The 27,928-nt window shown below is 41.7% G+C and overlaps 1 protein-coding gene across 1 annotated transcript in view; it reads left to right on the top strand.

The window, feature by feature from the left end:
- LOC100032625 (zinc finger protein 721-like) overlaps positions 1–27,928 on the top strand; it is an 83,213-nt gene that overhangs the window by 29,543 nt on the left and 25,742 nt on the right. Inside the window, exons 2-5 of the mRNA XM_056826308.1 lie at positions 14,830–16,193; positions 21,343–21,496; positions 27,302–27,416; positions 27,771–27,894. Of these exons, the coding sequence (XP_056682286.1) occupies positions 14,830–16,193; positions 21,343–21,496; positions 27,302–27,416; positions 27,771–27,894 (1,757 nt within the window). The remainder of the gene's footprint in view (positions 1–14,829; positions 16,194–21,342; positions 21,497–27,301; positions 27,417–27,770; positions 27,895–27,928) is intronic.

The raw sequence follows: 27,928 nt of genomic DNA, 5'->3' as shown, positions 1-27,928 counted from the left end.
CCTGTGCAGATAAAAACTAAATCTAGCCCACCTCCTTCTATCCCTCAGTATCCCCTCTCAAAGGAGGCAATTGAGGGTATTACACCAGTTATTAACTCATTAATAGAACAGGGAATAATAATCCCTTGCAAATCTGAATACAACACGCCCATCCTGCCAATTAAAAAACCAAAAAGAGGGCCCAATGGCAAGCACCTCTATAGATTCGTACAGGATCTAAGGGCAGTGAATAATCACATTATAAAGAGACACTCCGTACTTTCTAACATACATACTATTATTTCATCTATTCCTAGCACAGCTACATACTTTACAGAAGTAGTTCAGCTATCTTTTCCATACCAATACATGAGAACTCCAGGCATCTTTTTGCTTTCACCTGGAAGGGCTCACAATATACCCGGTGTCGGCTGCCACAGGGTTATGTTGAAAGTCCGAGCTTATTTGAGCAAATTTTGAGCCAAGACACAGACAATATAACATTTAAAAATAGCAAATTAATCAAATATGTAGATGATCTACTCTTGGCTTCAACAGATGCAAAAACATGTCAAGAAGATAGCAAACACCTTCTTTTGGAATTGCACAAAAGAGAACATAAAATCTCTAAGGATAAAATTCAATGGTATCTCCAAAAAGTAGAATATTTGGGATTCATCTTGACTGTGGGTGCTTGTTATATTTCTCCAAAACGAATTGAGAACATTCAAAAATTGAGTGCTCCTAACACTAAGAAACAGCTGAGAGCAATTTTAGGAGCAACAGGGTTTTGTAGACAATGGATTCCTTGCTATGGGGAAATCACTAAACCCCTTATACCATTAACAACCATTTCCTGAACCCCTCAAATTAGAGCCTGAACACTTGTCAGCTCTATCAGATCTAAAAAAGGCTTTCATGTCTGCCCCTGCTCTAGGCATCCCAGATTACAACAAGCCATTTACTTTATATGTGCATGAGCGAAGAGGAGTAGCCTCTGGTGTGTTAACTCAGACTTTGGGACCTTCTCAGCGCTTTCATAACGATGCCAAAGGCTGGACGTTATAAATTTTGTCTAGTAATTGTAGATCAACTGACCAGATGGCCGGAAGCATTTCCTATGACCCGAGCCACAGCAGATTTTGTTGCAAAGATACTTTTAAAAGAAATTATTCCTCATTTTGGCCTGCCAGCACGTATTGACTCCAATAGAGGGAGTCATTTTACTAATTCTGTCTTAAACCAAATATGTTCGAGCTTGGGGATAACTCCAAAATTCCATGTTCCATATCACCCCCAGAGCTCAGGCCAAGTGGAGAGGATGAATAAAGAATTTAAGACTATGATTGGCAAATTATGCACTGAGACCCATTTAAAATGGCCTGAAATTCTCCCTCTGGCCCTATTTTATCTTAGAAACAGGCCTAGAGGAGACTTACATAGTTCACCATTTGAGACGCTTTTTGGACATCCGCCTATACAGGCTAAGCCTTTCTCCCTGGCTTATACATTGCTATTAGGGGGAGATATTAATATTGCTTCCTATATACAGGAGTTACAGCACAAACTACGTGAACTTCATGAATCCGGAGCTGCAGTACAAGCCGGACCATTAGACTTTTCTCTGCATGACCTGAACCCAGGAGAGAAAGTTTATATCAAGAATTTCAAGCGAACTGGAGTAACTCAACCTTCATGGGAAGGACCATTCCAAATATTATTAACTACTCCAACATCTATAAAGATTGGAGAAAGAGACTCTTGGATTCACTACTCACATGTGAAGAAAGCATCTTCTGCTGAGACTGATTGACTCTATCCTATCATATGAATTGTGACTCTATCTTATCATATGAATTGGAGATAATAATCCATAGACAAATGGATGTTTTTTTTCAAGAATATATTGAATTACTGATTTTTTCTTATTTTTTCTTATTTCTTTTCTTTTATTTTTTGATCAGAATATTTGATTTTTTTCTCATTTTTTTTACTGAAGGTACACATAATTAATATTAATATTATTTTTCCCTGCATTAATACAAGTTAATATATATACTCTTGCTATAATATCAATATATGCCTAAAAGCTTTAAACTATGGGAACCTGCCATGTATTGATAAAATATTATAGGACTGTGATTAATGTTTGTGTCTGATTCCAGGAAAAGGGATAAAGACAAGGAGCACAGACTAAACCTGAATAGTGCCAATAGAGCACACAAGAAATATTAAAGTGAGACTCGAGGTTGCGACGCTTAACTTATGTTTAAGTCGTAGGACTTCCTTGTATCTACACTCTTTTCGAAGTACTCAAACAAGTACAAAGCTTGACTATCATGCTGGCTCCCTATATCCCTGAGGAAAAAATCAGACAAGGGAATGACATTTCCCCATCAAAATAGAATTCTAATTTTTTTCTTCTTATATTATGGCAACTTCCTGTAGTCTTGGCTACAAATGGCTAAGTGAAATATTACTGCATTCTGTCCTACATACTTGTGGGATAGAAATTACTTTAAACTGGACCTATACAAGACCTATTTTGAATTTTTCTTATGTTTCTTATTATTTTTCTATTCTTTTGATAATTGACACATACACCCCCATAACTGAACATTGCATTCTGAGCAAAACTTGATATTTTTTTAAATACTTACTTCAGAGTGGATTGTATTTTAATTTCAAATCTAAGAATTTTTGAATTTTTTTTGTTTGAGATTGTATTTTGAAAAAATCCAAGAATTTTGTTTAATATTTTACTTTTATAAAAAATTCAAAGATTTCGATTCTTTTTGAGAAAAGATCTTCAAGAAAGAAGCTTAAAACTTTTATATCCAGAGAATGAGCTGTTGCAGAAAGATGCTGAAAACCTACACTTCATCAAGAAGATCAAGAATGAACTTTGGATGTGATTGATTGGACTGAACTTTTGATTGAACATTTATTGTAACTGTACACATTTATGCCAAAAGGGACTGCCCCTAATTTGGCTTTCTGTCAATGCGCCTAGCAAACATTGGTTTTGCTTTCTTTTCTTTTCTATTTCCTCTCTCACTATTCTAATTTCTCTTGGAAAATTGAATATTGTGTATATCTTTAGTTAGAAGTGAATTTAGAACTATAAAATGATTATGTTAAATGATCAATGGGGAGACTAGTCTCCCAATGTTCATCAGGGGGGATGGTAAACCTTAAAATTCCTTAAACTTATAAATGTTGTAAATTTCACCATTAGGAAATTTCATACTTGAAAAATTTCGTATTGAGAGTGGGAACTCTATTGGAATGTGAACCCCATTGGCATGGGAGGTTCCTTCTCCTCCCTTCTTAAGATTACTTTAGGACAGAAACCTTTTGCTGAATAATGGAAAGGGCTTTGACCTATACTTAAGCACAGAACAGGAAGTTCTTTGAGTCATGATTGATTTTAGAATTGATACAATAGAGATACTTGGAATGACATAATCAGGACTTGGAAATTGCAATCTCCACCCTACTCAGTCCTAACAGGATTTAGGAAGGACTGCAGCCTAGATCAAAATTTAATTATTCCAATCTCTACCCTACTCAGGGTAACAGGATTTAGGAAGGGCTGTAGCAAAAGATCAAGATTTAATTATTTGAGAATATGACCTTCAACAGACATGTGCAAAGCCAGAGACCTCTGGGCGGTCCTGGGTTAAGCTAGAGCCACCATTGGCACAGGGAGACATGGACAGTGATTGGTAGATGTGAGAACTGAGGGGAGGGAACTTGGATGGTTTCCTTAAAGATAGAGGGGTCTGAGGACTGAGGGGTTTGTTGGAGAGTTTTGGCTCTGAGTGGTTGGAGAGGTGCTCTGAGAAGCTTGCTCTGAAGGAAGCTGGAGGTGGAGGCCCTTGAGACTGTTTCTCCATTTTTGTCACGTGAGTAATAGGGAGTGATCTCCTTTCCTTACCCCAGCTATCTAAGGGCTTGGGCCTTTTGGCCCAGCCTAAACAGAAGGGGTATTTAAGCCCTCTCCCCTTTCTCTCTCTCTCTCTCTCTCTCTTTCTCTCTCTCTAATTCCTTTCTTCCTCCTGTTTGTAATTAAACTCTATAAAAGGTTGATGGCTGACTTGAGTTTTCATTTAGAAATTATATAGCTGAATTCCTTGGCGACCTTAAATTAATATATATCAGTCTTTTAAAGTGATTTCCTTGTCACAGGTGCAATAAACCTATTTCTTTTTGGCTTGGAGACTTGGTTTCCATTATTTGAATTCCTACAGTTAGAAATTATACAACACTTTACTGAATGAATGTGGGGTAAACTTCACACACAGGTCACCTTTTTCTCACCATCAGAGAATTTATACTTAAGTTTTATCTTGACTCTGAATTCTCTGATGATGAGAAAAAGATGACCTGTGTGTGAAGTTTTCCCCACATTCACTCATTACATTTATAAGGTTCCTCTTCAGTATGAATTTTCTGATGTTGAGAGGATAAACTGTCACTGAAACATTTTCCACAATCAATAAACTTATAAGACTTTGGTCCAATACGAATTCTCAGATGTTTCATAAGGGAAGAGCTGCTACTAAAAGCTTTGCCACATCTACTACATTCATAGGGTTTCTCACCAGTATGAACTCTCAGGTATAGAACCAGTAATGCATTCTGCCTGAAGGTATAATCACATTCATTACACTTAAAGGGTTTTTTCTCCAGGAAGAATTCTCTGATGATGAGAAAGAGAAGAACTATCACTAAAAGATTTTCCACAAGTACATTTATAAGGTTTCTCTCCAGTGTGAATTCTCTGGTGTCGAGTAAAAGATGAACTGTCACTGAAAGATGTTCTACAATCATTGCATTTATTGGGCTTCTCTCCTGTATGAATACTCTGATGCTTAGTAAAAGAAGAGCTATCACCAAAGGCTTTGCCACGCCCACTCCATTCATAGGGTTTCTCACCAGTGTGCATCCTCTGATGTAGTATCAGAAGTGCATTCTGCCTGAACGCTTTGCCACATTTATTACACTTAAAGGGTTTTTCTCCAGTACGAATTCTCTGGTGGGGAGAATGGGATGACTGTGTGTGAATGCTGCACCACATTCAGAACATTTGTAGGGCTTCTCTCCAGTATGAATTCTCTGATGTTGAGCAAGAGACAAACTGTCAATGAAGGATGTTCCACAGTCACTACATTTATAAGGTTTCTCTCCTGTATGGATTCTCTGATGTTTAGTACAAGAAGAGCCATCATTGAAAGCTTTACCACATTCATTGCATTCATAAGGTTTCTCTCCAGTATCAACTCTTTGATGTAGTTTAAGAGATGAAATTTACTTAAAACTTTCCCACACTCCTTGCATTTATAGTGTTTCCCTCCAGTACACATTCCCTGATGTTGAGTTAAGAACTTACTGTGTAGGAATGCTTCCTCAAATTCATTATGTTTGTAGGATTTCTCTCCAGTAGCTATTTTATTACATAGAGCTGAAGAGTAATTAAATTCTCTCTCACACACATTTTTGTTACAACGTCTCTTTGTTGAGATTCTGTTTTTAATTGCTTCTGAATACTGTTTACAGTTATTCCCACGTATATCTTATTTATGAATACTCTTTCCTAGAGAAATGTCTCTTTCTATAACAATGCTTGACTTATGAAAGAAATTCTTCCCAAATATATCACATTCACAAATTCTTATTTTATAAGGTATGTTCTTGTGGCTGCTTGTTATTTGCCTCAAATTCCTTTCATGGGTCTCCTGTGGCCTCTGGAATCTACCATCACATTCTCAGTATGGTCCCAAATTGGAGTCCCATAAGTCATATTCTGCAAGTCCTCCCTGGGATAAGTCTTTCAAGGAAGTATCTTGCTTTGCAACTGAGTTCTTGGTCTCAAGTCTAGCCTCCCAATTTATGGGGAAACAAATCATTGGAGTAAAAGCCCATGTTCATATTGGAGATATTTTCTCCTCACTCAGATTAAAAATAACATTTCCTCACAAACATCTGGTGAAATACTTAGACTGAGTAACATCCACATTTACAGATATAGAAAAGCCAGGGGAGACAGGGATTATTAGAAGGAGAAAGACTAAGTAATAGAAGTTCAAGGAAGGGAGGAATAAAAATAATCAGTAATAGCAAAAAAAAAAAGGCGGTGGTGGACATAAGGAAGGTGAGGCTCCAATTGACTATTTAGAAGATGTAGAAGATGTAGAGTATGTGGATTACTGGAGAAGGAGCAGGACAGTTGAGGCAGGAGGCATACTCCTGTTTGTCAGTATATGAAAGAGGTTAGCTTAGATGAGAAAGAGAGTGTCCTTTCAGTAATAAAAAGTTTAAAGCAGGCAAAATATAAGATACCATTACTAGAGAACTGCAAGGTTGTATTATCACAAGTCTGAAAAAAAAAAAGACAAATGGGTGGTCTGACCATATTCAAGAAAACCAAGGGCTCCAAGTCCTACCTTCAACACATAATGGTTGAGGGAATGGCAGGAAAGAAAAGATGAGAAAGTCAGGCAGGTGATTTGATGACAATAGGTCTATGGGAACAAACTAATGTTTGAAAGTCTGAGGCCCCCTCTCCAGGACTAGTAGACTGAGTAAAACTACACACCTAATACTCCAAAGACTGAGGAACAGAGCAATTGACTACCATAAGTACCATCCACTTGTCTTCTCTCTTGCTTACTTGGATATGTGTTTCTTGGTACTTCTTTCTCTGCTGTCCATGATACTACTTGTTCCAACAGGGAAATAACTTCTGCTTTGGACACCAGAAGCCTTGTTCATGAGTTTTTTAAAAAAGAAATGAAACGGAGTTGGAGAAAAGTGTGGAGAAAAGTGTGGAGTCAGTCTCACAATTTAATCCTAGCTAATCTTAATTAGGAGAAAGAAGACATGATAGGAAAGCTCCAAGAGTGACAGATTTTTAAAATTTATTCTTATATTTCATTTTACAAAAAATTGGTAATTTACCAATAAGAAATTTCCAAAGTATTCAAAGTTACAACATTCAAATTTTCTTCTTCCCTCCCCCTTCACAGAGCTGGCAAGCAAGCAAGCAATTCCATCTGGGTTATACACATATCATCACGTTTTCCTTTCCCAACTTAGGAAACACTCATGACCCTATATTGCGGTTTTTGTAGAGTGTTTAACTCTGGGAAGACCAAAGAAAAACGTGATGTTTGGTTTGGACTCTGAGTCTGTTAAGGTTCAGAGTCCTAACTTGATTCTTGTTGAGACTTAACCAGTAGACTTTGCTATTTTATAATTTGAAGGTGAAGTTGAGAAGTATAAGGATAATAGCAGTAGTTTTTGTTTAGATAATATAAATTTGGGTTAGTCAGATCAGGGAGGAGTAGTGTAGCCTGCAAAACACAGGAGAAGTGGTTCCTCCTGGAATCTGGGAGTTTATTTGGGTGGATTTAGAATCTCTTAGAATTAGAAGTCCTTTATTTATCCTTATATAGTTCAATAAACATTTTATGTTTATAATAAGAGTCTCTTAACATCCTTGCACCTGGGCCTGACGGGAAGTTCACATTTGAGCTTCACTTCATCACTGAGGATACTTTTGATTACATCTATCAAAAGTATTGGAACAGTTTTAAAAAGTTTTGAATCTATATAGAAACAGTTTTTCCAGCTAAATATTTTCTTTATTTTTACACTGGCTTTCAAGTGGAAGTCTAACACCATTAAGGGAAACAATCCTTCCTTCTAGAGGGTCTAGATTCTCCTCTAATTAAACTCCTAAACAGAAAACAGACTCATATGCACATATACCCTTGTGGCACATGCATACCCAAAGGCATAGAATTCTAGTCCAAGGATTCTAAACCACAGAGGATCCCAGAATCAGAGGTGGAAGGGACCTTCCCTCTAATTCTGACTCTTTACAACATCCCCAAAGGGGGGTAATTCACATTCCAGATGCTAACCTTCCCCAACAACTCCTTTTGGGCAGCTCTCATATTCAGGATGGTTTCTTTCCATGTCAGAAAGATCTTCCCTTCCCTCTTTTCTTGCCAAGGCACATTCCCATGAACCTTCTACTTTCCTGGGTTAGAGGGACAGCAAAGAGACTGAAAAAAAATTTTCAGAAATTTTCATTAATTAATTTAGAATATTTTTCCATGGTTACATGATTCACACTCTTTCCCTCCTCTCCTTCTACCTCCCTCCCATAGCCAACAAGCAATTCCACTGGGTTTTATATATAATGTGAAGAGTGAAATATTGAGGGAACTCATTTACTCATGAAGGGAAATCCAAAATCAGAGAACTCATGAGAGTATGTAGAAAATGACTCCTCAAAGGGGAGCAAGTTATCTGAGTTCAACCAAGAGACAGGCCTTCAGTATCATCCAGGTGTATTAAAAAGAGATGATCTGTGGAGCTATTTCTAGTTGCGGTAAATGATATGCTCTACTTCTGACGAGAGATACTGGGGAAAACTCAGGAAGCCCAGTTGTAATGGAGATAGAGGTACTTCTGAGAGATAGAGAGATACTATTAGAGAAAGATATTCTAGGGTTGCCTATTGATCACTACTGATGTCTAATAGATTATTTTTCCTAAGCCCCTCCTCCCTCAATCCCTCCCTTCACCACCCTATTCTGAAGCCTTTGGCTTCGCACCACCCCCCGAGTGGACTATAGGATTTATGAGGAAAAACTCTTTTCTCTTCCTTTTTCAAGTAAGGGGGTTTATTGGGAACAACAGGATGGAGAACTGAGGTAAGATGAGGTGAGAGGGATAAGGTGTTCCCTAATCTCTAAGGAAGGTTAGGAGGATTTTGGGAAATGTCAGTTCTGTCACAGCTATGACACAAGTCTGTCAAGGAGATATGAAGGACAATTGACTTTCTTCTGTCTTCTTCTAATCAGCCCAGTATATAACAATCAATGACCAACATCAGCCACACCAAAGCCTCAGCCTAGGTCAGAAGCCAAGGCAGTCTCTCAGTTCATCCCCTGGCCATGCTCCACCTGACATTCCTGGAAACATTCTATTTAAAATGTTCTTTCTTGATTGACATCTGAGGTCCTTTACTCTCTGTCTCCCATGCATGGAATTATCTCTTCCTTCATGCCTCTTCCACATTGGGGAAAACTCCCAGAAGTCTTTAGGGAAGCAAATGGAAAATGGGGATAGACTAAGAATCCAACTTCCCCTACCTGTCTTTAAGAGATATCTCTTTCTCCTTCCTGCAGTCAGTTTCAAAGAGTCTATCACCATGAGTGCTTGTCTCCAAGAAGGAATGAAAAATACTCATCTGCAAGAGTCTTCTACTGATTCTGACTCTCAGGTGGGCACAACATTGGCTTTTCAACACCAATTAGTAGAGCCACATGAAGACAACCAGAAGGACTCATGATAAGAAGGGCTCTCTGCCTCCAGAAAAGTAACTGATGGAGTCTGGATGCAGATTTACTTTTTTCCTTGCTCAGATTCCCTTCCACTCAGTGATGAGTATGGGGAACAGTTTGACAGTATTGCTTCTGTACACTCCATATCAGATTGCTTGCCCAGTGTTACAGGGAAATAAGCAGGAATAAGAGATCCTGCAAGGCAGAAGAGCAAGGTTCCAGAACTCTGGAGAGTGACAGGCAGTTCCTTGTGAGAGGGACAGTTGAGCAGCCAGGAGTTGAGTTTCTGTCTAGTTCTTCTGGGAAGGATGTAGAGAGCTAGATATTCTCTCTCCTGTGGCTTTCCTGGTGATCCAGTCTGTTCTTGTGGGTCCCTGCTGCTGCTGAGACTGATTTCCAACAGAGATGCTCAAGACTCCAGAGGACAACTGTCAGTGAGACCTTCCTATGAATCCTGTTCCTGCTACCTTCAATTCCTTCCCACTTTTATATATTAACTAAGGGGGTTTCATTTCACTAGATGAAGCAAGTAGATTTGTAGGTAGTGAAGTATTAAATGGCGGAGGTCACCACTTGACTTGGGTTTTAGATAGATCATCCCAAATCCCTTCCTTCCCTTATCTGAAAATGAACTATTGTCTGAGTTAGATTTATATACATTATTTCAGTAGAGTTATTTCACCACTCAGAGAAGGGAAGGGGAAGAAGGGAGAGATGCTGTGATTCTTCCACACTCTGCCCTTCTCAGAAGGCATACTGGCTGCACTTTCCTGTCCTTTTCCTGGTCTCTCTCTTTCTCATTGCTAGTCTCCCTAGCAGGCTAACTCTCACTCTCCAAGGCTACAATGGCCCTCAGATCCAATCACACATGGCAGCTGAAGTAGCCAGAAACAGACATGCTCTAATCAGATTCTCCTCGAGCAGCAGGGATCCCCCACCAGCTCATCCACGCCACTCACAAGACTCCTGGCCAAGAGCAATTCTTTAGGGACACAAAAGACACAAGTGAGCAGGTGAAAAGTGGAACCAACGGATCACAGCCCCACCAAGCCAAACACCAAACCATTCCGGAGCACCGTAGGTGCCTTTCCAAAGAGTCAGCCCAGTATATTTCATTTCCAAAAAGATTGCAGGAACCAGAAACAGAATCAATTCGACACAAAAGCCAGGATGGATGTAAAAAGAACTTTGACAAGGCCTGAGGATACATCCCAATGTAAGAGAGCACAAGTGCAGCCAGAGGAGAGATTGAAAGACCTGGAGATGGAAAGAAACAGCTTTAGCCAAGAGACACTCGAGGACTTTTCAACAACTCACTGCCAAGAAGGGTCTGAGCAGCAGTTAATCCCAGAACAACAATGATTTTAGAACACGATCACTCTGTGTTAAACCTAGTCTATGTTGAACCCTGTTGTTGTCCTCTGGTGTTGTCTTATCTGGTGTGCACAAACAAAAAAACCAGGATTGAGCCTAAGAGAACTCTGATCAGAATAAGTAGAGCCCCAAACAAGAAAGTTGTTTGAGGTTATGGATTATATATGATTGAAATCAGAATGCTAATAAGAACACGTTTTTATCTCAACTGTAATGTATAAGATTTCTGAAAAAAGGGTTTATGGAAATCACACCACTGCGATATTTTTACTTAAAGTCATGAAGTGAAAGATGATTAAGTACCCCCCAAATGATTTCATATTCATACCGACTATTTAATCATTGATGAGAACAATCTAAATGCTGCTAGGCATTTTCATGACTGTAAAAACAAAAGGGGGACAGTAAATCTAATATAGGCAATGGACTTGATTATTGATTAAAAACTGATTTCAGATACTCTGCTTACTGTGCTCACAAAGTATCCTCAGTTTATATCAGTGAAGTGAAACTCATAAATGAACAACATTTCAGGGCCAGGCACAAGGATGCTAAAGAGACTCTGGTTATCAAAAAGAAAATATATGTTGAAATATATAAGAATAAAAGGATTTCTAACTCAAAGGGATTCCAACTCCACCCAAATGAAACACCCTGGTTCCACAAAGATCTGGTTCCACAAAGATCTGCTTCTCCTGTGTTTCACAGGCTACATTAATCCTCCCTGATCTGACTAACCCAAATTTATACTATCTAAATAAAAACTACCACTATTATCCTGATAAATCTTAACTTTGCCTTCAAATTATAAAAAAGCAAAGGATAGCTGGTTGAGTCTCAACAAGAACCAAGTCAGGACTCTGAGCCTTAGCAGACTTAGAGTCGAAACCAAAGACCACATCTTTCTTTGGTCTTCTCAGAGTTAAAAAATCTATAAAGACAGTAATTGATAGTCAATAGTACTGCACTCAGTCAAAGGACATCATGAAGTCCTGAGTCCCCCCTCACTCTGGAAAGCAAAGAAGTCATTGTAATACCAAGACTGAAAGTACCACACTTGCCTTTCTCCAAGTTACACAGAAGAGATTAGCAATCACAGTTTCTCAGCTTGCTTACCTCTATAATAGCAACCCTGGTAATGCTCATGTGTGGAGTCATTTTCATAAACATTATCCTGTGGGAGAGTAGCACATCCAGCCCCCAGGAATGTTGTTGTGCTTAGGATTTTTCTCTCTATAAAAGTCTTTCTTTTAGTCACAATAAAGGAAGTCATAGCCCCAGTCATGGTGCCATGATTCTTCCCCTGGTCCTTCTCAAAAGGCATGCTGGCTTCACCTTTCTGGTCCTTCTCCTTATCTCACTCTTTCTCTCTAGCTGCTAGTTTTCCTAGCTGGCTCACTCTCACTCTCCATGGCTACAACAGCCCTCAGATCCAATCACTCATCACCAGTCTCCCACACATGACCCCCATAGAGAGGGGAAAACAATTTGACTCAAAAAAATTTTAAAGGTGGTTAAAAATCATTTTTACATTTAATTAAGGGAAAAAATAGAATGTGATTTTTAAAAATGTACCAGGCTGGGCCCCAAATCTGCTACTTAGATAAAGAAATCCAAACCTTCTCAAGGTCTGTGCCATCTCCCCAGGGAAGTAAATAAGCCCTGAATTAAGGGGAAATTCCACCACCTGGAGGTGACCAAGATGGGGCAGGGCAGAGCTGAGGCCTGGAATAAAGGCAGAACTCCCAGAGCTTCAGAACCTTGGGAGGAAAGAGGCCAGATAAGGAAGTGAGAGGTACCAGGCCTACACTTTCTGATGGAGACTTCCTCAGGCAGCCCTCAGCCTGGATGAGTCTTTTTAGGTGGGAGCTCTTGTTCTGGTCCCACTGAACTGAACCAGAGGTTACTCTATTGAGCTTCAGGGCCTTCTGGGGTCTGTTCCTGCTGTGGGTGAGTCTGCCCCATTTTCTCCTCCTCCTCCTCAAGTCCTCGTTGCTTCATTCCCTCACCCCAAGCTCTCAGAGGGGTCTCCTCCTGCCTTAATGAGGACCAATGACCTAGAACAAGATAGCTGAGGGTCACCCCTGATTGCAGAGGAAAGGAGGCCCTGGATTCCTCAGGGGCCTTAGTTCCCCAATGAAACCCTTATCTATGAAACCTCTGGTAGGTGCTACTCCCAGTTGGAGGTGATGGGGAATCAAAGGCCAAAGGCAAATAGAACCTTTCCTTTAGGAGTTTCCCATTTACCCTAAGGCAAACAGATAAGAATGTAGGGAATGGGAAGGGACCTCAATACTAAGAAGGGCCAGGGGAACCAGGAGATATTCCCTTGGGTATCCTGTTAATCCTATGTATAGCTTCCTTGGTATGTTTTTGTTTGAATGTTGTCTCCTGTGAGCTTCCTCAGGGAGGAGCCATTTTTTACCTCTTTCTTGGATGTCCAGCACTGAGCATAATACACAGCTCATAATAAGCTCTCAAGACATGTCCACTGATCTATTTTTCATGTTTAGAGTGTTATCAAATCGGTTACAACTTGACATAGAAAATTTAGAAACTTCAGAAGCAGATTTAGAGATAATAGATAAATTAATGGATTAATAAAATATCAACAGCAAGTCTATTCTATGCTCGGCTGTACTGAGCACTTTATTATACTACCATCTCTTAAGATCCTCACAACAATCCTAAGAGGTAGGTTGCCACTTTACCATTGAGGAAACTGAGTCAGCAGAGGTAAAGTGACTTGGCCAGGGTCACCCAGCTAGGAAGAGTTTGAAGCCCAGATTTGAACTCAAATCTTTCTGACTTTGGGCCCTTGTGAACTTTTCCCTTCACCATCACTTCACTGCCACTAGATTAGGAGGGACATTATCTGCAATTAGCTGGGGAAATAAGAGAAGTCAGTGATTGACCCAGTGTCTACTAAGTAGGTAGTCTAATAGTTGAAGCCAGATTTCCTGACTCCTAATCTAGGGTTCTCTTTAGGCCACAGTGCTGCTTCCTATGACTGATGGTGGAGTCTGACTTGACTCTCCTATCCCAATCATACCATGCCATTCTCCTACTCAAGAAATGCCAGTGACTCCCATTTGCTCTGGAATTCATGGGTCCAACTATGTGACCCTGAGCAAGTCACCTAATCACCACTGTCTAGTCTTTCCTGCTCTTTTCCTTTGGAACCGATACACAGTACTGATTCTGAGAGGGAAGGGAAGGGTTTAAAAAACAAAGAATTCATGAGCCTTCCTCTGTTCAGCATTGATAGGCCTCTCTACCTCATTCCAACTTCCTTTTACACAGTGTTTATTCATTACAATCATTCAGTTGTCCTTCTGATATTTCCCCTCATCGACCTTCATCCTTGAACTCTTTTTGTAGTTCTCATGGCTTGGATTCCCCAATCTCTGATCACTCCTCATTACCCACCTCCTTCAATTCCTTCCTAGCTCTGTTGCCCATGGATCATGGCCACTTTTCCCTCCTAGTTCTGTTGACCTTCTCTGCCTTTTCCCCTTGAGTTCAGGCTATGTTTGAGAGAACTCAAGGACATTCCTCTTAGGGCTATTGTCACTGTGGGGTATGTGCCTGGTTTTTCTCAGCTACAAGGGTCCCGTTCCCCTAGAAGAGGCCACAGAGGAAATTTGTGTTTTTCATTTCATCTCTTTCAGACTGGGAGTCCAGGTCTAAGAGCAAGAAGGAAACTCCAAAATAAGGCATTCCTGAGGAAGAAGGAAGCAAAAGGATTGGTCTTGCATTCTGCTTTTGGAGAAGTAGAAATTGATGAAAACAAATTCTGTGGAGAAATCAGAGAAACCAGGAGTCACATTTGGGCCATTTCATCTTTACTCATTTCAGAAAAGTACCAACATGTATACTGCAGAGAAATTCTACAAGTGCCCCCAATGTAGGAAAGCTTTTAATAAAAGCTCAAAACTCATTTTACATCAGAGAATTCATGTTGGAGAAAACCCTTGTGAATGCAATGACTGTGGGAAACGTTTCCATCATAGGTCAAAACTTAACATACATCAGAGGGCACATACTAGAAAAAGTCCTTATCAATGCAATGACTGTGGGAAAATGTTTATTAATGACTCAAAACTTATTTTACATCAGAGGATTCATACTGGTGAGAAGCCTTTTAAATGTAATGATTGTGGGAAATTCTTCAGTCATAGGTCAAAACTTATTATACACCAGAGAATTCATACTGGTGAGAAACCTTTTAAATGTCATGATTGTGGCAAGGCCTTTATTCGGAGTTCCCACCTCCTTCAACACCAGAGAATTCATACTGATGAGAAGCCATTTAAATGTGATGAATGTGGGAAGGCCTTTAATCAGAATTCCAACCTCCTTCAACACTCGAGAATTCATACTGGTGAGAAGCCATTTAAATGTGATGATTGTGGGAAGGCCTTTAATAGGAATTCCAACCTCCTTCAACACCAGAGAATTCATACTGGTGAGAAGCCATTTCAATGTAATGATTGTGGGAGGACCTTTAATCAGAATTCCAACCTCTCTGTTCACCAAAGAATTCATACTAGTGAGAGGCCATTTCAATGTAATGATTGTGGGAAGGCCTTTAATCGGAGTTCCCACCTCCTTCAACACCAGAGAATTCATACTGGTGAGAAGCCATTTCAATGTCATGATTGTGGGAAGGCCTTTAGTCAGAGTTCCCACCTCCTTCAACACCAGAGAATTCATACTGGTGAGAAGCCATTTCAATGTCATGATTGTGGGAAGGCCTTTAATCAGAATTCCAACCTCTCTGTTCACCAAAGAATTCATACTGGTGAGAAGCCATTTCAATGTCATGATTGTGGGAAAGCCTTTAAACAGATTTCCCACCTCTTTCATCACCAGAGAATTCATACTGGTGAGAAGCCTTTTAAATGTAATGATTGTGAGAAGGCCTTTAATCGGAGTTCCAACCTCCTTAAACACCAGAGAATTCATACTGGTGAGAAGCCATTTAAATGTGATGATTGTGGGAAGGCCTTTATTCGGAGTTCCACCCTCCTTCAGCACCAGAGAATTCATACTGGTGAGAAGCCATTTAAATGTGATGATTGTGGGAAGGCCTTTATTCGGAGTTCCACCCTCCTTCAGCACCAGAGAATTCATACTGGTGAGAAGCCATTTAAATGTAATGATTGTGGGAAGGCCTTTAATCAGAATTCCCACCTCCTTCATCACCAGAGAATTCATACTGGTGAGAAGCCATTTCAATGTCATGATTGTGGGAAGGCCTTTAATCGGAATTCCCACCTCCTTCAGCACCATAGAATTCATACTGGTGAGAAGCCATTTCATTGTCATGATTGTGGGAAGGCCTTTAATCAGAGTTCCCACCTCCTTCAACACCAGAGAATTCATACTGGTGAGAAGCCATTTCAATGTCATGATTGTGGGAAGGCCTTTAATCAGAGTTCCCACCTCCTTCAACATCAGAGAATTCATACTGGTGAGAAGCCAGGATTGTGGGAAGGCCTTTAATCAGAGTTCAAATTTAATTGTCAATCAGAGAATTCATACTGGAAAGCTTATTAAAAAATCATGAATGTGGTAAAGATTTCAATAAGAGAACAAACTTCCTGGTACATCAGAGAATTCACACTGGTGAGGAACCTTATAAATGTGAAGGCTGTGAGAAAGTCCTCAGTTTTCAGTCATATTTTCTTGACCATCAGAGGGCCCATATTGGTGAGTAACTTTAGTAATGTGATGAATATGTCAAAGGGGTCTGTAAGCATCTAGTACTCATTGATCATCTGATCATGTTAGATATAAAGCTTTTCTGTACGCTTCTTGTGACAATGTTTTGGTACGAAATACAATATTTTCTACATTAGAAAACTCGTGCTGAAAAAAAAATTTCATTTGAAAAAAAAGTTTCATTTGGCTGTATGATAATCATGAAATGTGTTTCTGTTATGTAGCACAATAATGAATTCAATTTTTTATTTCATTCTTTACCTCATTTTTGACACTCAGATAATACAAACCATTTATATTTATTATTTTTATTAATATATTTTCTCCTCTCACTTATTCCTAGTTTTATATAGGATTGATATTTATCTTTACATATTACAAACAAGGTAATGTTTTCTAGTTTGAATGTCACTTCATCTTGATATTAATATTGTAATTTCTGACGTATAATAAAATGTGATTTTTAGAATAATTGCTTATTTTAAAACTAGGGATTGTTTATCTTCAATGGTTTTTAAAACTCATAAGTGTTTTTGTTAATTGAGACATTCCACATGTCTTATTTTAATAAGAAATTCAAACTATTTCTAAAATTTTAGGAATTTAAGTTTATTTTCAATAATTTTCTTTTCATTATTTTTGTCAATTCCATCATTCATTTATTCATTTATAGGAAAAACATATAATGGGGACAGAAAATGGACAAGTTCAGCAGCAGGAATAAGGGAACATTGCTGAACAGAATATGTCCTCTGTTGGTATATCCATACAATATCTGCCCATTAGGTGGATTGTCTGTAAAGGGCTGAGGAAGAAGAGATGAGTTTGGATCTGTACTACTAGGGGCAGATGCAGACTAGTAGTAAATGGGAAGCATTGGGTGTTTAAGGAAATGATAGATTTCCAGATAATGGAGGTAGATAGTTTTGAGTGATGTTAAGATCAAGCATATAATCAACTTTATGGATGGCTAAGTCACCAAGACAATGTTAACTTGGATGTGGAGAGGCTGAAGAAATGGGCGGCCAGCCCATTAGAGGGGGTATCACTATGGATGCTTCAGACTCGTAGATGAGAAGGCGATTGAGTTGGAGGAAAAAATGATGTTGTGAGCACTGGAATCCAAGAGAAGGGAAAGAAGTCTCTCAGTTTTGATGGGTTTTCCCCCCTACTATATTGCAATTCTCTCCATTTACTTTACAAGTTGCACTTGAATGGTTCCTTCTGTCCATGGATGAATACCAGAAGTGAGGAGGTGCCAGTTTTGTAAAAAGTTTTCCAAATGATTTTAATTCCAGGTTTCCAAGCAGGCTTCACAGTGTCTTTTGGAGTGGGAGAACTTGGCAATATTCCAGAGAGATTTTTCCATTTTGTCCCCAAAGATGCATTTAGACAAATCGTGTAGGCTTCCTCATCTTACAAGGGCAGCCTTAATACACCTTACAGCTAATTTGGGGAGGGGGCAGAGAACTTTTCCCAGTAGGGGCCCCACATTCTTTGTTGTCCCTATAATCCATGAAAGTGAAAGATTCATAAGACCTGGCAAGAGAAGATGGGAAGGGCGGATTTCCTCCATTGATGAAAACCATATAACATGAGAGCTGCCCATAGAGGGTAGAAGTGGCTTGGTGGGATAGGGTAGAGGGAAGTTGTTTCTTCACAGGTTAGTAACAGAGAAGTAACTGACCCCTCTTTGGGGATGTTGCACAGGGTCGGGAGAAGATAACTTCCAGCTCCAACTCTAGGATTCTCTGTGGTTCAGGATCTTTGGGCTAGATTCAGTCCTGGAGAGTACAACTGTTTCTGTGCTATGTGGCTGGCTGTGCATATCAATCCATTTCCTGTCCAAGAGTTTCATTTGAGGGTAGTCTAGCCCCTCTAGAGGCCAAAGGTTGTTCTCCCATCCATGGGAGGTGTTAAATTTATTTGTGGTTGTGACTGAAATATATTAATTAGGCCTTTGCCAGGGAATTAAATTCTAAATCCCAAGATGAATTACTAAAGTAAATGGAATTTATGATTTATTTATTTACAATTAGGGGAAGATTATATAGAGAGAGACAGAGACAGAGAGACATCAGGATTTGGCTTATTCTGATATCAGTTGGAATTTCTAAGCCCCAGGGGGGTGGGGGGTGCGGTCAAGATGATGGGCCTTTCTTAAGAGATTTAGATCTCTGCATCAGACTTTCACTCACCAAAGGAAAAGCAGTCTGAGGTCTCCTGCAGGAGTTCCTCCAGAGGTCCAGTTCCTCTAGTCCAACTCTATGTTGGATAGAGGAGTCAGAGGATCCTCCATCCAACTCTAATTTTGAATCAAAATATCTTCTTCTGGACTCTGATCTTCTTAAAGATCTTTTTCTCCTGTCACGTCCAATCACAGCAGATGCTCCTCTCCAGGACTGCCCACTCTTTAGTTCACACTGTCTTTAGTTATATTATCTAATTTTGGTTATTTTAACACCTTTTTTAAATTAGTTCACCTTTTGTAGTTACTTAACACCTATTGTAGTTAAAATGGGTAGATCGACTTAAAATACTGAATCACCACCTTTTTGTAGATTAACATCTAAAAGTAGATTGTGAATTACAATTCAATCTTCCCAAGAAAGGAAGACCCAAGTGCCTTCATTGTTAGAATCAGGGGATGTAAAGGGGTCAATTTAGGGGTTTTGACTAATATATCATCCTTATGGTCACCAGAGATTCATTCAAATCCCAATAAAAATATTCAAGTCAGTTAGGGAATTTTTTATGTTGGTTTAATTAATATAGAGGGAAGGAATTAAGAAGAGAGAGGGAAAAGGGTATAAGATTTCTCCAGCCAAGCCTGAGCCAAGCTCTTCAGAGATCTTGCAATCATGAGGCCTCCTCCCAAGATGAGGGACCTCCTAGGAGGAAAAAAAGGAATCAGCCTAAACTCCAAGAGACCTCAGGAAACAGGCCTCACCTGACCCACAATATTAAGCTTCTCCCAGTTACTGTATCAAGGACACTCATCACCAAACCGGGACAATAGCTGCAGCCATGCCAAGATGCCCAGCACACTGCCACAAGCCACCTCTCCACCAAAAGAGAGCTGGCAAGAGGAAGTGCCGTGAATATATAGACTTTTTTTAATATCACTTCCTGCATCTCACATGTACCAATGGTAGCTTAAGCTGGCCTTAGGACAGCCTAGGGCATCTGTCAGTGGTTTCTGATTTGTCACTTGATGGCACATATCAAAGAAGGGGTGTAGACATTCCCATTTTGTTAGGATTTCCCAGAAAGTGCCCTCCTACTCCAGGCAGTCACACACAGCAGAATGTGGGCCTCTTGGCAAAGGGAGAAAGGACTGCAGAGAAGGCCCAGAGATTCATCCCTCTCTGACCGTCCGGCACAAGCTGAAGGGCCCTTTTCCCTCCTCTACTATTAAGGTTTTGGGCCTGAGTAATGTAATATTTATAGAGGAAATGGGTGGGATATGAAGAACAGGAGATACTGAAGGTTTTGAAACAGGGAATGGAGGAGTTGAGGGGAGAGAGGAAATATGGCTGCTAATGAGGGAATAGGAGATACCCCCTGCTGAGGCTATTTTTTAAAATGATAGCCTGAGGGGACATCTTCTCTATTTGGATTGATGTGGGAGATACCCCAGAGCAGGAAGGCATGGGACACTCCTGAGGGACAAGGCTCCCTCCAGTCTTAGTTGCCCAGCAGGGGTCAAGGACTATTGATTGTTGAATAAGTGTCCTGAGATTCAGCTCCCTCTATGTCCCCTGAAATGACAGTCCTCTTATCTGACTGCAAAGATAAATTTTAATAACAATGTTGGATTGGGGAAGGTATCAGGGAAGAAGAGGGATTTCCCTAGATGAGGTTTACTCTCTCTCAGCTTTTGAGCTGAGGCCAGGTCTCACAGAGGGATGGAGGGTTTCTTTTATTCCTGTCTATGCTATTCTGTGCTAGTTTTCTTAAATTCAAAGTCTTAGCAGTAGACAGCAAGAGGAAGAAAAGTTCTGATCTTCAGAGGTGGTTTGGCCTGTCTCTTCGGGCTGATGCCCCTAAATACTGGCCTTACAATCCAAACTGTTTCCATTGAGTCCTTTTGTCTGATGAATATGATCACAGAGATCCAGGTAGAGCACACAGTTGGGAAATTCATGAATAGAGGCACTTCTATCTAGAAACAGGAAGAGAGTGCTCCTCACAAGACCAACTTCCACTTCCAGTTGCCCCTCCCCCCACCACCTGTCATTCTTGTCAATATCTTGTCTCTAACATTCCAACTACTGTGTGTTCCACCTGACTGGCAGAAAGTCCAACACTTGCTTTAGTTTTCCTTTCCACTGTAATGGCCAGAGGTTAGACTCTCCCAGGGCTTGAGAAGAGCAGCCAAGAGGATGAAGATGAGAAGGAAGTTAGCTACAGAGCTGGAGAGGTCAGGAATGGGATGTAGGATGTTGGCAGAGGTCAGGAACTTGGTGAAGGGGTTAGAGGGCAACAGGAAGGTAAGGAAAGAGATAGATAGGGAATGGAGAGGAAGTAAGAGCAGGCAGGGGGTAGAGAGAAAAGGGAATATTAAGAAGGATAAAGCAGAGAGGGGAGAAGAGAGATTAATGAGAGTAGCTGGCATTGACATGGGACTTTAAGGCTGGCAAAAGGCTTAAGAGGAGCAACCTCATTGGATACTCAAATGACCTCTTGCATTATTTATAATGAATTCAGAAAATAAAGAAACTGAGGCTCAGAAATGTCATGGCCTGACTAGAATCACACAGCTTCTCTTCTGGACTTAGTGCTTCTGTGAAGAAGCATCCAGTCAGAGGAAGAGGACACAGGGACAGAATTATTTACAATGTAAGTCCAGAAGGTCAGTGAGTTTCCAGAGTAAATGTTTCTGTGGCATATCTGGCAGGGGAAGGACAGGGGCCAGGAGTATAGCCTGGACTCCAACATCCTGCTGCTAATGGCCCTAAGAATTCCTACCAGCATGCAGGAAGACCATATGGATAAACTTCAACAGAGACAACTCTGCTTTAAATACAACATAGCCAGTTCCTTTGACACTGGTTTGATGTCCTCCTCTCTTCCTTCTTTTGGAATTTGGCAACCCAGCAATGTTGGGTGCCAGGATTCTTGGCTGTGCTTGATTAATTTGGTTTTAAAATATACTTTAATAACAATTCCAATATAACTGCTTCCTTTGGACTACTATGATTCTGTTTTATACATTAAAAAAAAAATTGTATCCCTGCAAAGCAAAACCCCTCTGAGGTACCACATACTATTTCTGTCACCCTTCCCATCACTCCCTTCTCCCTCTTCATGGCCTGTGAAGGGTCCTTGCCAAGGCTCTGGCTGATTCTTGCCTGGCCCTTTGCCCTGTCTCCCCCTCACACACAATTCTGTGAAAGGGAATTCTTTATTCCCAGTATCTATTTTGAGTTAACACTCTAGTTAACACTAAGCCCTACTTAGATTGTGAAGACAGGATTAACTCTCCTTTGTCTACATTTGAATTGAATCAACAAGACTGAACACAGGTAAAAAGCTAGCAAGGTACCTGGAGAGCTCGCCAGTCACTTCCTGAGAGAGCTCCACCTTTTTAACTCAGTCCCCAAACCACTATGAGCTGTTTAAACCCTCAGAAACTCAAACACCCCAGTAAACCAAGCCTCACTTTTCTAAGTGTTGGTAGATGTCTCTCCAAAGACTGATTCCAGGGCTGAATGGGCAGGTGAGGACACTTTCTCCAGCAGTCATGAAGGGAATGGTTGAGGCAGGGCTGGGTTTTAGGTCTCTTACTGAGGTTATCAGCCATTTAAAAAGGCCAAGATCTTCCACTTTGCAACCTAAATACTGAAAGTTGGGGAGCAGGAGGGAACCTGCTCTCATTCGTAGTCACTTTTTGACCGACGGGCTGTCTTTAGATCACACTCAGCCATTTGGGCCTTTTCCCCACTAAATCCTTCTACAAAGGCTGTCACCAATACCAAATCCAAACCCCAAATCAGAGCAAATTCAAAAATCAGAGTATGGGGAAAAAATGGTTCCTGATCTAGGAGGAAGCTATTTAGATTCAAGCAACAGTCTGGTTTTCAATATAGTTATGGGGAAAATTCTCAATTCTTTAGAGAAGCCAATTGTGGCTCTACTGAGGAGCCCAACTTTCTCTACACGTTTGTAGAGAGCCCCAAATAGACCAAAAGATGGAAGAGAGCCCTCAGGCCACATTTTTAGGGGACAGACCTGGCTTCCATTCCCACAGGTCACCTTTATGTGGATAACAATGTGGCGGCAAGGAGGCATTTCAGGGAGGCATTTCAGGAACAATTGGGTGGGGGACTAATATAAACACTCCCTGGATCACACACACCCAGGATGGACTCCTTATCTCCTATTTCCTGCATTGCATGTATAACTTGTATCTGGGAAACCTCTATAATATTTTATTAATAAATTCTGGTTCCAATAACCAATATTCTAGGTGTCCCACTTCAGTTGGAGCCCCGGGACCAGGATGTAAGGACTCCAGAGGCCTGCTGTGTGCCTGCAGGGGCTTGTGGCAAGTCTCTGGGTCCATGGCTTGTGGCTAAATGGCTGGGGTTCTAACCCAAATTGTAGTTGGGCAGCCTTTGCTATACTAGTTCCTGTGGAGACTTGAACCCCTTTCTCAAGCATGCATTCCGTAACTCCTGTGAGGGACTGGGTCAGAAATCGGGGGAAGTGAATGATGTCCTCTCCTGGTCCTGGTACTTGAGATTTCAGACGGAATTTGGGCTGATTTTGGGACCATCTGTCCTGTTCCACTCTATTCTGCTCTGGCAAGTTGCTGTTTCTCTAGAATTGTCTTGTTTTAGCCCAGGGCCCCAGTCGAGTCCCCAGAGTCTAGTTTCGGACTGTTTTAGCAGTTGTTGGATGTTTGGTTGCTGGATTCAGCTTTAATCCCAATCAGGTTGAAGGTCTTCTGGGACTGCAGGAAAATATTAGGGTGTCATTAAACCCTGTGTGTGAATGTCCTGTGGGTTTTTGCCCAGTATGCTGTTTTCATAATGGGTCAGTCCTCAAATTTGAGAATTCTTCCTTAAGAATAGCATGGAAGATAGCATGGAATTCAGGTTTCTCCTGGCACCGTGCACATTTTATGTGAATTGGAGTGGCCTGCTCTGGGGGTTGTTACAAGGGAATCACTTTAAAAGACTGATATATATTAATTTAAGGTCGCCAAGGAATTAAGCTATGTAATTCCTAAATGAAAACTTAGGTCAGCTGTCAATCTTTTATGGAGTTTAATTACAATAGGAGGAAGAAACGAATTAGAGAGTGAGATAAAAAGGAGAGAAGGAAATAGGGCTTAAATACCCCTTCTGTTTAGGCTGGGCTAAAGGCCCAAGCTTTAGATAGCTGGGGCAAAGAAAAGACATCAGTCTCTATTACTCACGTGACCAAAATGGAGAAACAGTCTCAGAGGCCCCCACCTTCAGCTTCCTTCAGAGCAAGCTTTTCAAGAGCCCACAGGAACCACACTGACCAACTACTCAACCCCCCCCTGGAGTCTCCAGACCCTCCTATCTTTAAGGAAACCACCCAAGTTCCTCCCCTCAGTTCTCCCATCTACCAATCATTGTTCATCAATTTCCCTGTGCCAATGGAGGCTCTAGCTTAACCCGGGACCGCCCAGAGGTTTCTGGCTTTTGCACATGTCTATTGATGGTCATATTTTCAAATGATTAAATCTTTGCTCCTTTGCTACAGCCCTTCCTAAATCCTGTTAACCTGAGTAGGGTAGAGATTGGAATAATTAAATTTTGATCTAGGCTACAGCCCTTACTCAATCCTGTTAGGTCTGAATAGGGTGGAGATTTATTCCAAGTATCTCCATTGTATCAATTCTAAAATCAATCATGACTCAAAGAAATTCCTGTTCTATGCTTAAGCATAGATCAAAGTCCTTTCCATTGTTCAGCAAAGGGTTTCTGTACTAAGGTAATCTTAAGGGAAGAGAAGGAACCTCCCATGCCAATGGGGTTCCCATTCCAGTAAGAAATTTTCCCAAGTATGAAATATCCCAATGGTGAAATTTCCAACATTTATAAGTCTTAAGGACATCTTGAGGTTTACAGGGTGATCTCTCCTGATGTGTCAAGAGTTTCTTTGCCCAACTATATGGGAATGACAATCTAGGCGAGATGGGACTATTTGGAATATAAATATAAATTGCCCAAATTTTTAACCAAAGGTCCTAAGAAGGTGAGTGCCAAGGGCAGTGCTGAGGGGGGATAAGGAGGCTGTCCATGACATTAAAGACAGAAATCATGGCGAGCCAGGCGTGCCTGAGTAGCTTGCAGTATATGGACTGTGGAGCACTTTGAAGCTGGTCGGCTGTATGTTCCCCGCTCAACACTGAGGCTGTCAATGCCAGCCTCATCATCATCAGAGATGCTGCTTCTGCTCTCAGGGGGCTTGCAAGGAAGGCTGAGGTGGGGGGGGGCAGGTCATCCCAGTGCTTTAGGTTGTAAAGCCTAAACCACTCTTTGAACCTGGTTGAAGAAGTGGTTGTAAGAGACAGACAGAAAAGGCTGCAACAGGTGGTTGGAGCTGTGAAGGAGGAAGAAACCTTTTTGTTGAGATGGCCTCTGTGGCCTAATGCATGGTCTTTGTGCAGATACCACAAGAGGTGCTGTGAGAGAGTATTCCCTGTTCAGTTTTCCCCAGATACCTGTTAGCTCTATTTTCTAACATTCATCCATTTTAAGAAAAATTTATCTAGTGCTCATAGGGGAGGTTGTTTCTATTTCTATTCAATCCTTAAGCTCCAAATCTGTATGCTATGCCATTTGGACTGGACAATGTGGGTTAAGTTATGAAGTGTATGGGGAGGCCAGTTTTGAATGGCTCTAGGCCTGGCTCAGTGCACTGAGCCACCCAGCTGCCCCCTTAAGTATGTTTCTTGTAATTCATTCTGTCCTTCCCTTCCTCTTCTCTTCCTTTTCATGGGCTTCCTTTTCATGAGTTCATCCCATTCACTGTCATGGCCATGAATGTCTGTATTCCCCTCCATTCTGACTTCCTCCTTTCACATTTTCCTCTCCCCTGTTTATCCCTGGGCCCCTGGGGGGGCCTTTTGAACATCCCATTTTCTCTCCCCATTTCTTATTACCTTCTATTTCTCTATAGGGACAGCTCGGCGTCCCCCCCCCAATTTGGGGGCTGCTCTAGAAAACTGAACTGCTGAGTGAGGGTTATGTTAGTATTTAGTGAATAATCAGATAACCAGGCAAAAGAATCTATCCTCAGAGGATGACAATTTTTTATTTGTACTGATCCACCTTGAACCTCCTCCCACAGGGGGAGCTTGTGGTTCAAATGAGGGGTCCACTCATGTGCTGGTATTGTGGCTGTGGGTGTGTATCAAGACAGTTGTCTATAGATGGACAGAGAGACAACAGTGGTAGAAATGTGTGTGCAACATGTGCTATTAAATGGCCAAGATGAAGAAATTCTGCTCAATGACTGAGCTCAGTCCCAACCCCAGGAAGTCACAGATGGACAAACCCTCCTTTCCTCACTTGTGTTTTGTAACTAAATATTTTCTAGGAAGAAATGACTGATTTCATGAAAGTCATGAAGCAAAGACAGGATGTTCTGGCACATCACACTCATGTTAAATTCCTTTGTTTTCCCCTTAGTAATCATCAACACCCAATAGCTTCCTTTTTCTTTTAGCAGATGAATTCTGACAGTTGTGTTGAGGCATTTCAGATCCCCCTCTTTCTCCACAGAATCTCCTTAATTCCACAGGGGCGGTGTATGGGGTGCTCAGGGAGGGGTAGTATCTCTGGTATGGAGGGCTTGTCGTGCCCTTCTAGGGCAGCTCTCCAGCCTCTGACCCCCACCTCACACCCAGCTCTCACTTGTGCCTCCCCTGGTGAACCAGGGCTTCGCTCACCCAGCATGTGAGGATCTGCTTCAGTGGAACAGGAAGAAACCAGGTTCAATGATTACTAAGGAGAAAACAAGGCAAATTTACTAATAGGGGACTCAACTCTGCTTCCAACTAAACACTCTTGTTAGAGTTGGCAAAGGGAGAGCTCAGGAGCCAAACAGGACCATCAAGTGCAGCTGAAGTCTCCAGACCCAGAGTGGGACTGTCTGTGCTTCACACAGGTGAAGGCCCCCAGAGCGGACTACAGATCTGGGAATCAGGCTGAGCAAGCCTCCCCCTGTGCTCAAGGGGAGCCTGAGGAGCCACCTCCCTGTGTTATTACCACAACTCCTCCCCCTACCCCCATCCCCATCCCCTTGAGAGTTCTCTACCCCCCCCTTCCTTCAGAGCCCATCCCATCCCATACACTGGGTACCCCCATCATTACTCCAGGACAGGCTGGATTGTTGCTAGATCCCAGCTGCCTTTAGGCAGGACCTGGACAGGGGAAAATCCACAGCCAAAGGGTTTATGCCCCTTTTCTTTCACAGACTGGAAGAATCAGCATCCTTCCTCTTCTCCCATAATCCCACTTGGGGATGCAGGTAGGGATTGGAGTCCAGGATGCAGCCTCTAAAAAGTGAGGTAACCCGGGGTCCGAGTCACCCTCAGCCTTCCTTTGAAGGCCTACAAAATAAAATAACCCCAGTGGACCTAGTGAGCCAGCACTCCCCACACCCAAGCCCGTGGTAAAGGGACCAGGTATTCTGCTTTGCGCACTGATCCCAGTATTCATCCCAAGGTGCCAATGGCCACATTGAATCCCACCCCTGGATCAGGCAGTCATCTTGGAGCAGGGATGGTCCTCAGTCCTTCTTGGTCATGCCATCTCACTCAAGGGAGGGACTAAAGCTCTACTACAGACCCTCCTCCTGTCCTGCCCACTCAGGAGTATTGACAGCACAGGCCAGCCCTCATTACTGCAGGAGTCTCCCAGGGTCTGGGGATCCCCCGGGCCTAGGCACCAGGGGTGGTGCAGCTTCCCAGCTCTGCCACCTGTCCAGGTAAGGCAGTACAGGATCAGCAAGCAGGCCATACAGACTGGAGGGAGGAATCCTGGTACCTGGGCAACAACCCGGCACCCTGTACCATCACCCCATCCACCAAGATCTCAGGGAAGTAAGAGGATTGAACCTTCCATCCTATAGTACCAAACCCTTATACCCTGCGAGCTGACTGTCTTGGGATGCGGTTCTCCATCCCCTGGCCATTAATCAGCCAATCTTTGCTTTTGAGGGCCCCGGGAGGGAAGGGGGGTCAGTTGAACTGTCTGGGGAGCCCTGGGGAGAGCTTTCAGCATCCAGAGAAATTCTGCCTTGCTTTGTCACCTTGTTTTACACTCTTTCTACACTTTCTAGCTGCAAGCCTTTGAAGCTCAAATCCTCCCAGCCTAAGCAATTCTCGGCCTTTTGGAAGGAAAGGCCTGTCCATGTGGTGGCAGGTTCTCCCAGCCACAAGCCTCGGTTTCTGCTGGTCACCCCAGTCTGGGACAAGTGCTCAGTGGTTTCTTCCTGTC

Source organism: Monodelphis domestica, chromosome 4 (genome assembly GCF_027887165.1).
Source record: "Monodelphis domestica isolate mMonDom1 chromosome 4, mMonDom1.pri, whole genome shotgun sequence".
Classification (NCBI taxonomy): Eukaryota; Metazoa; Chordata; class Mammalia; order Didelphimorphia; family Didelphidae; genus Monodelphis; species Monodelphis domestica.
The sequence above is the reverse complement of the archived record's forward strand: the minus strand, read 5'-3'. Positions and strand labels throughout refer to the sequence as shown.